At 54.8% G+C, this 9,309-nt stretch overlaps 1 protein-coding gene across 1 annotated transcript in view; it reads left to right on the top strand.

The window, feature by feature from the left end:
- The first annotated feature begins 829 nt into the window (after positions 1–829).
- CRHR2 (corticotropin releasing hormone receptor 2) overlaps positions 830–9,309 on the top strand; it is a 47,101-nt gene continuing 38,621 nt past the window's right edge. Inside the window, exon 1 of the mRNA XM_043589193.1 lies at positions 830–949. Within this exon, the coding sequence (XP_043445128.1) occupies positions 863–949 (87 nt within the window). The 5' untranslated portion in view covers positions 830–862. The remainder of the gene's footprint in view (positions 950–9,309) is intronic.

The following is a 9,309-nucleotide window of genomic DNA, read 5'->3' as shown; positions in this document are numbered from 1 at the left end:
ACCAGACTGAACCACCCAGGAGCCCCTGGGTTTGTGTGTTTGTTTTTTTAATTTAGGAATATATTTCATATTTACAGAAAAGTTGGAAGAATGATCACATCTATACCATATACCCATTGCCCACATTTACCAATTATCAACATTTTGCTTTGTTGTTCTGTGTGCATGTGTGTGTATATTTCCCAACCATCTGAAAGTAACTTAGAAACATGGTGCCCCTTTATCCCTAAATGTGTACTTTTTAAAGGCAAGAACATTCTCTTACCCACAGTGTCGTTATCAAAACCAGGAAGTTGAACATTGATACAGTACTATTATTTAATTTCGCTGCCACATTCAAATTCAATTATCCCAATAGGCACTGGAGCCTGGTAAAGCTCCCCAGATAATCAGAAGATGCCCTCAGGAAGCCTGGTGGGGATGCGACCCGCCTAAGCCACTCTGTGCTGTGGCGGCCACCACAGCCCAAGGCCCCCTCCTTCCTTTCTCAGTTCCTCTCTCCCCAAGTTGGGAAGCTACAGCCCTAGCAAAAGGGGCGGGCTGATAAAAGGCGTTAACCCCTTGTGTGCAGGCTGGACGCAGAGCTTGGCCCCTGGCTGCCGAGGCAGAAGCCGCTGCCCGGCACCGACTATAAATAACCCGGAGGGGCAGGCTGTGGGGAGGTGTCACGCCGCCTTGGGGTGGGGGTGGGGGTGGGGAGAATGGTCCCTGGGCCCAGGGCCTTACCTGGGCCAACGCATGCGGGTAAGGAGGGAGGTGGCCAACTGGGCTCCGGCTGGGGGAGAGGGGGGAGAGGGGAGGGGCAAGCTGGGCGGGACCGTCGCGCAGGGGAGGTGCGCTCCTTTCCCGAGCCACCGAGAGCATGGGGGGTCCCAAGGGGCCCCCACGCCTCGTCCACGCCGGACACCCCCTCCTCTGCCTGCTCTGCCTCCTCCCGCCGCTGCTGAAAGTAAGTGCAGGGAGATGGGGATCCGGCTCGGGGTGGGGGCGCCCAGGAGCGCGGAGCTCCGGGGTGGGAGGCGGGCCTCATTGCTCAGTTAGTTACTGGTCCGGGTTTCACTCAGCCCAGTTAGGAGCTGGGTTGGGGAGATCTCAGGACTTGGTGGCCGGGTTGAGGCTGGGGATCCCTGTATGGGATGAGGGGGTGGAGATAGATCTCCTGCGGGGATGGGGGGGGGGCAGGTGGAGGGGAGATGAAACTAACATCAACTAGGATGGGACATGGAAACCCTTATGGATGGACAGAGTGTTCCAGATGACACTCATTTCTAGGACAAAAATTTGTCCTCAGGTCCAGGCATTCCCTATCCCCTGTCCATTTTGTACCCTCCCCCGCGGGTCCCTCTCCATCTTCCCATCACACCCTTCCTCACCCCGCCTCAGTTCTGGCCCTTCCCACCAGAGCTGTGCCCCCCATCTCCTGCCACCCTTTGCCTACCCTCCTCTCAGTGCCTTAAAGCAGCAACCCCCATTCCCCGTTGAGCAATGAGGCGGAGGAGGCACCGGGAGGACCAATCTAGCCAAGGGTTTCTGAAAACTGTGGGCACACCCCCCACCCCTGCCTGTGGCCAGAGTCAGGGTGTACAGGTGGGTACAGGGGTGGAGGGGGGATGGGACTATACCAGAAGGAGCTGAAGAAGTGGAGGTGAGGCTGGGACAGAATGGTTCCCAGAAACAGATGCAGGAGGAGTCCACCTCTAACCCTCTTCCCATTTTACAGATGGGGAAACCAAAGCTCAGAGAAGGAGGGACATCTGTCCTAAGTCACACTTCTCATGAAGAGCCAAGACATTAAAGGGGTTCAGAGAGGCAAGAGGGGCCCCGGGGCCACACAGTGCAGGGGAGAAGAACCAGGCTAGAAGTCAGAAAACCTGGTCTTGTCCCTACTGTACCACACTCCAGCCTCTGGGACTGCCTGGGTCGCCATGTCCCGTATATACACAGAGGACTCATTTGTTCAACGCTCATTCAACAGAGAGAGAGTGGGCATCCATTGTGGCAAAGTGGCTTTGCCAACACACCTGATTCAAATCCCTGCTTTGCCGCTTAGTGTGTAACCTCGGACAGGTTACTCTAATTTTCCAAGCCTCAGTTTCCTCATGGGTAAAATGAAGGTGATATCAGTGCCTACTGGATAGAGTTGTCATGAGGAATAGTTGAGATAATATTAGGTTATATTAGATAATAGAGTAAAGCTCTTAGCACCGTGCCTGGCACAGAGTAAGCCCTCAGTAAATTCAGCTATGGTTTTGTGCCAGGCACTATAGATAAGGCATGATGCCACTAAGGGCCCTGCCCTCCCGGTGGGTCCAGTCAGGTGCAGGAGAGGGGCGGTCAGTGCCCCCCATGGGCAGATGGTCCTGAAATCTGCCAGGTTCTTTTAACGACATTGAAGTCTATACTTGGGATGAGTAGAGGCTGTGGGATGGGTTCACTATCACCTGTTTCCCCCACCCCACATCCCCTGAGTTTTAAGCTATTTTTTTGCCTCCTGCCACGTGTTCTCAAGATACATGCCTTCCAAGAGAGCCAGATGTTAGGCCCAGGGCTGCCCCTTGACCCTCCCCTCTGGGGGCCATGATGCCAATTGCATAAGCTGGTGAGCCAAGGAGAGCTTTCTGGTCCCTGCCCCAGAGCCAGGCCAATGCGGAGGGAGTCTGTGGGAGGGTTCCCTGGGTTCTGGGGGTGTCAGAACTGAGAAGCTCAGAGGCAACAGTCTGTAGCCCCTTAGAGTCAACCAGACCCTCCCAGGGAGACCTCAGCCTGAGGCTGAAGATTAGTCATTTGGCCAAAGTTGCTCAGCACATAACCTCCTGGAGAGGAACTGAACTGTGATCTCTCTGGCCCTAAAGTGCAGGCTTTCTTGTGGTAACAGAATTTATTTCTGGGTCCTCATCCAACTATTCCGAGATTTCTGCTCACTGTGAAAAGAGAACATGGGACCCAGAGCAGGCGGTAGGGAAGGAAGGTGATGCAGGAGGAGCCAGGTCTCCAACCCTCTCGTTTACTGAACTGGCATTTAAGGAGGATGATGCGTGGTAGGGACAAGGAGGTGAAAACACCCGCCCAGGGCTCCTGCCCTCTGGAGTTGATGGCCCAGCCAGAGGCACCGGCAGGAAGAAAATAATGGCTAGGAATAAGTGTGCCTTTATAAACTCTGGTCTTTGGAACTAAGAAAAGTGTGTGGGGGTTATGATAAAGTCAGGTGGAGGTGGATGGGACAGCAGGGGTAGGGATGGGGCAGCCGTGGAAGATGGCCAAGGGGAAAGCAAGTAATGGGTGAGGGCCCCGGACAAGCCCCAACCCTGAGAAGAGATGGCACCAGGCTTTTGGGGTCTGCTGGGCCCTGGTGGGATCAGATTTCTGTCCTAAAAGTTGGGGAGCTCTGGAAGCTTCCTGAATAGGGGAGGGGGGCTGCCCTGATTTGCCATTGTGGAAGTTCCAACTGGCAGTTTAGTGGGGCAGACCCCTGGACCCAGCCCACACTGCAAGAGCCCAGAGGAGCCGAGCCTTGACCTTGGTGTTCCTGGTTGCCCTGCGAGGCCTTTGGGAAGCGGCTCCAGGTGGCAGCATGGAATCATGAAGCCTATCTCGTGCACCAGGCTGGGCTAAGGGCGGAAGGTGGAAACCGAGGTTGAGTGAGGCTAAGTACTATGGCCGCTGGATTCTGAAACTCTTGATTCTAACCTCTTGAGGTAGTTGACGTACCCTCTGTGAAGATCCCAGGAGTCTATCAGTTCCTCTTGGCTGGGTTCAGCCTCTTGGACCTTTGGGTAGCACCCCCAAGGTCTCAGAACAGCGCTTCTGTGGCCTCTTACTCCAGGTCCTGCCTTCTGGTGGGGGACCCTGGCCCGAGGAGGCTCAGCAACAAGAAAAGTCCCTGGCTCCAGAAGCCTGGACCCTCCCTGAGCTGCACAGCCCTCCCCAAGACTAAGGCCGGGGCCCTGCACACCTCTCCTACACACCCAGGGTCTGCAAGGTGTGGGCAGGGGGCTCAAGGGCCATTTGCCAGGAGCTAAATCGTAATAACCTTTCCCTAAAATTCAACTACTCTCGGAGTAGTTGACTAAGCCAATCATCTAATTTAATCTTTCTGGGTGTTTTTTTTTTTTTCTTGCCACTTTGTTGATGTTTATGTACTTTTTAAAAAACCAATTTGTCTGAGAGCACTGCTTACTGAATTTTGTATTCCTGGTAAGTCTTAAATTTGCAGCACTTTACGAATTACAGGACTACTCTGTATCCTCTTAGCTGCCATTTTCTACTTTTATCTGATTTTAGCCATTATTAGGAATCCTCAGCCAGTTTGTCTAAAGTCGCTTTCTTCAAAATTCTAATTTTTTTAAAATGTCATTTCAAACCCACCAGAGGGAAGGATAGATTATCCAATAAGCTTATTTTGTTTATTCTATTTAGCATCTACACTGGGCTCAGCACATGCTCAGCACTGTCCTAAGTCCTGGTACCCATTGCCTGTTTTAAGCTTTGTAAAATCCCTAGAGGAGAAGACCATCAATACTCCCATTTTACGGATGAGGGAGCTGAGGTGACGTCACGTGCCCAAGGTCACTCTTCTGGTAGTGGTAAGGTCAGGATTCAAACCGAGCAGCCTGACTCCAGATTATCTTCCCTCTCCAAGAATTTAATTAGGACACTCAGAAACTAAAACAAATCAGAATGGAGTGACTTTTAGGTCAACTGGACATTAGATGAGTTGATAAGTAAGGAGATCATTTGAGGCCTAGTGACCTGTTCTAGGGCCTCCTGCTGGCCAGCTGCCTCCCCCTTTAGTGGGCCTCCCCATCCTACACGTCCCCCCATCCTCAGACATCTGCGTGAGGGCCCAGAGTTTGGCATAGGAAGGGGAGAGGCATGGAGAAGAGAGAGTCACAGGCTATCAGAGAGCACATGGTAAAAAAAAAGGCCTGGAAGTTTCTCCAGGGGAGTTGTTGGCTGTTAGAACTGGATGGAAGAGTGGGCATCTTAAGAAGAGTCACCTGCTGGACCCCTCAGGGATGGGAGGACCCACAGGAAGCTGCTGGGTCTTTTGAGGTCCTCACTTGAAGTGTAGCACCTGGTAAGTTAGAACTGAGTATCTAGTCTCCCCTCCCAGGAAGCCTGCCCAGATACTCCAGAAAATAATGGCCTACTTCCTTCTTATGACCTCCGGTCCCTTCCCCTCTGCCTCAACCAGCCTCAGCTCCAGTACTGCCTCCTGTGGGTCTGCTCAGCACCCAGGGTCTCCCTCCTTCTCACCTTCCTGCCATCCCCCCAGCACCTCCTTTTCCCCTTCCTCCCCCCTTCCCCTATCCCACCTTCTCCCCATCTCCAGCATCCTCCTCTCCTCTTTCTCTCAGGGCTGAGTTTCTTCCTCCTCTAGCCCTAACTCAGGCTCAGTGAAACCAGTGAATGAGAGAAAACAGTGGGGAGGGATCCTCTCCCTCCCAGAGGAGTCCTCCCTGACCTTGGGCAGAGAGGGAGGAGGCAGGAAGGGAGCTCACCCCATTCCTCTCTGGCGACTGGCAGCCTGGCCACAGGACCTGTGGTCCGTAAATCTCCCAGGCTTAGACTAGGGGCTAAATTTAGACGAAGCTTTGTAGCCAGAACAGGAGGCAGCACCAGGCTGGGCCGACACCGTGGCTCCAGGGAGGTGACACCTTTGAGGCCTGCCTGGTCCCTGGAGCATAGGTTCTGCCTGGACAGGGCCCAAGGTGGAAGAAGAGCAGCTGGCATCTTGGCTCTGACCTGCTGCCTCCTCCTGCCGGGGCCTCTCCCCTGCCCTTTGTAACACGAAGGCTTCCAATTCCAGACACGCAGAGGCTGGAACCAGGAACTGGCTGGCCTCGAAGTGAAGAGTGAGAGAGAAGGAATCCGACAAGCAGGAAGAGAGCCCAGAACCTGAGCTTCCCAGAACTGGGGGTAGGAGTGCAGCTCCACCTGGCTGATGGGACTGTGGTCGCATTCGTCCGTCCGTCCAAGCAAACAGTTGTTGAGCACCTGCCATGTGCCAGGCTCTCGACTGAGAACTGGGGACACAGATGCGAACCAGACAGATGTGGGCCACCTATGGTCTCACTGGGTAGAGGTGAGGGGTGGAGGGTGGCTCTCTGCCCCTAGGGCACCCAAGAGCTGGGTACAGAAGCCTCAAGTGTTCCCTGCAGAAGAGAAAATAATGGGTCTTCAGGGAGCTCAGAATAAGTTATAGAGCCCAAACCTCTTCATGTGCAAGGTCCTGCCCGGCTGGCTGGGTCCGCCCACACTCCTCCTGTGACCCAGCTTTCTGCCTATAGGCCCCACCGCACAGGTGACAACAGCTTCTTACTTGAGTGGCCTCCTAAGCCCCACAGCCACCCTGTTTGGGACTGTGTGATACTCTCGGCATCTGTGGACCACAGGCCTTCCTTTAATTCCCCACCCAGGACCAACGCCTCTCTGTGTATCTGACCAGGCCACAGCCTACCAGACTGTCCAGTCCTGCCTCCGCCCCTTACCTGCTTGCTGCATGGCCTTGGGAGATGACTTTACCTCTCTGGGCCTCAGTTGCCTCATCTGTACAATGGGGTTATCTATAGCTACCTCAGAGGCTGTTGTGAGGCTCAAATGAGCTGTCGTGAAGCCCTGAGAGCTGTGTGAGGCACACTGTGAATGCTGACTTCAGGTTAAAGAAGCCTCTCCTCTCCTGTCTCCCTCTGCCCTGTGAATGGCATCCTCAAACCAGAGGCCAGCTGCTTCCTGAGCAGGCCCTGTGCCTTCTTGCCTCCAAGCCTTTGCTCGGCTCCTGCCTCGGGGATCTCTTTCTGCTCTTCTTATCCTTCCCCCCACCTTGGACCCTGGTTCCATGCTTTTGGACTGAGCTCCAGTGCCCAGCCCTCCACGGAGCCCTGAGTTTCCCCAGCCAGCGTTGACTGGGCACTGCTGAACGGTGTGCCCAATGGGGGGGCTTCAGGCTGCATTGCCAGGGCCCAGTGCTGGGAGGGGTACTGAAAGCTGAGGGGTATCTGTGCTGGCGAGAGAGGTGGGGAAGGAGGGACACACGGTTCTAGGAAGATTTTCTGGAGAAGGATTTGAGTTGGGCCTCGGAACTCCCCACAGTGGGGCTTGAACCCCCACCCCCTATCTCTGAGCTCTCTAACTGGACCCCTCCTCAAGCCCTTGACAGGGGCCACCATTTGACACATGCCTTCTATATGCCAGGCTCGTGACATACAGTCATTTGTTTAATGTACTCCAAAGCCCTATGGGCTCTGTATTGTCTCCATTTTACAGATGAGGAGAGCGAGGCTCAGAGAAGTTAAGTCACTTGGCCAAGGCCACAGGGCTGACAAGCACCATGCTCGGAGCCCTGAACATGGGGGTGTTTACAGCCTAGCTGCTCCGAGAGCCCACGGCCCAGGCCTTGAGGTGTAACTGTTCATGGCCGTGTCTCTGCTTTCCCGGGGCCACTGTGTGCTTCCAGAGAGCGGCGGCCTCTTCTCCCTCCTCGCTGCCCACCCACCACCGCCGCCAGCAGCAGGGGATGTCATGGGTTTGAACTGAGTCAGATCCACCCAGCCAGCCCCCTTGAAGAGAAAGAACATCTTTAGCTGTGCGAGCTTATTGGACCGGTGGAGAAGTTACAGAAGATGGAACCCAGATCTGGGAGTCATTCCAAAACCTCTTTTGATCTGCTCGCCCATGCTGCCCACGCCTGAAGGGCACACGTCAATACTGAGCACGGTCACCTGCGCCCCAGTGCTCTGCGTAGCAAGGGGACCCAGCCACAGCCTGAGACCATAGCGTCTGATAAAGGGACAGCCCCGCATTGCCTGAGTGAGGATGCCCTGACCCCGGCCCTCCGTCTGTGGGCTCAGAGCCAGGGATTCAGACTGCCCGCCCAAAGGTGAACATGAGACAGCTGAGGGATGCGGTCAAAACGTGGCAGTTGGGGGGCTCTGAGAGAAGGAGCTTGCATCTAAGACACAAAATCTGATCAGCCTGGAGGTCCACTAGCAACACCACGCACCTCTGGGTGGAGCACTGCCTCTGCCATGACCTCCAGATGAGGCTGACTCCCTGGAACTTCTGTCCCCCCCGCCCCGGGGAGGGCATTACTAGCTGCTTCTCAAACAAGAAGGGGGCTGGGAAGTGTATGATGGGTCAGGCCTAGAGCCCACAATCTCCCCAGATCCAGCTGAGTGTGGGGCCTCAGAATTCTTCTGGAGATCCCAAGACAAAGAGTGTCCCCTCTCCTTCCTAGCCCACCTCACCGCTGGCAGGGACTCACTGGGCAGCGAGACCTTCCTGATGCCCAAGAAGCTGATGCTGAAAGCTCCCAGTAGCCTCCGGGATATGTGAACAGCAAGGCCGTGGCCCCCAGTGTCTGTCCTGCAAGCCGAGAGACCAGAGCTCCCAGCTCATGGCCCAGAGAGCCCCTTACAGACACACACACACACACACACACACACACACACACACATACCCACAATGCACCCTACACATATACTACTCACACAACCACAGGTGCTACACAGACATAATACACACCCACACACATACACCTTACACACACATGTCTCTGCTCCCCAGCACCTCCTTCTGTACCCAGCCTCCTCGGAGAGAGGTGGCTGGTCCCAGGTGCAGTGACTCCCTATGAATGGCGTCCCTGCTGCCCTCGGCTCTCCGAGAAGCAGCAGGCACCATCTGGCCAGGTGGGGTCATTTATTAGGAGCTCCAGGCCAGCCTGCTGAGGCTAAATGTGCAGCCTCCAGCCCCGGCACAGGAAATGGATCAAGCCAGATGTGGGGAACGTGATGTTTGAGGGCTGTTGGGCTCTAGCTCTGGGGACATCCCGGGGCAAACATTGACCCAGCTGTCATGGAGAGAACATGTGACTGGCCAGGGAAAGGGGAGGGGCTGCCCACTGGTGGGCAGTGCCTTCTACAATCTTGGAATCAGGAATGTCAGGGTTGGGAGAGGCCCAGAAGTCATTTTGCGTATACATGCACATACGTACGGGGACACAAGTGCACGTAAACACACACACACACACACACACACACACACACAGGCCACAGAGTTGGAAAAGTGGTGCCCTTGGGAGAAATAGTGGGCAAGAGTTAGAATTCTAGAGTCCATTACTCTCGTTCAGTCTCACGCCATTTCCCAGCCTCTCTGCCTTTGCACATGCTGTGCTCTCTACCTAGGATGCTCTTCCCGGCACCATCCTTATCAGCTGGGCAAACTCCTACTCAGCCTTCAAAGCCCACATCAGCATGACCTTCTCCGAGATGCTACCCCATTCCACCTCAGCAAGTTATCGATGCTGTAGCA

This window comes from Prionailurus bengalensis, chromosome A2, assembly GCF_016509475.1.
Source record: "Prionailurus bengalensis isolate Pbe53 chromosome A2, Fcat_Pben_1.1_paternal_pri, whole genome shotgun sequence".
Classification (NCBI taxonomy): domain Eukaryota; kingdom Metazoa; phylum Chordata; class Mammalia; order Carnivora; family Felidae; genus Prionailurus; species Prionailurus bengalensis.
This window is presented reverse-complemented; position numbering and strand designations above follow the sequence as displayed.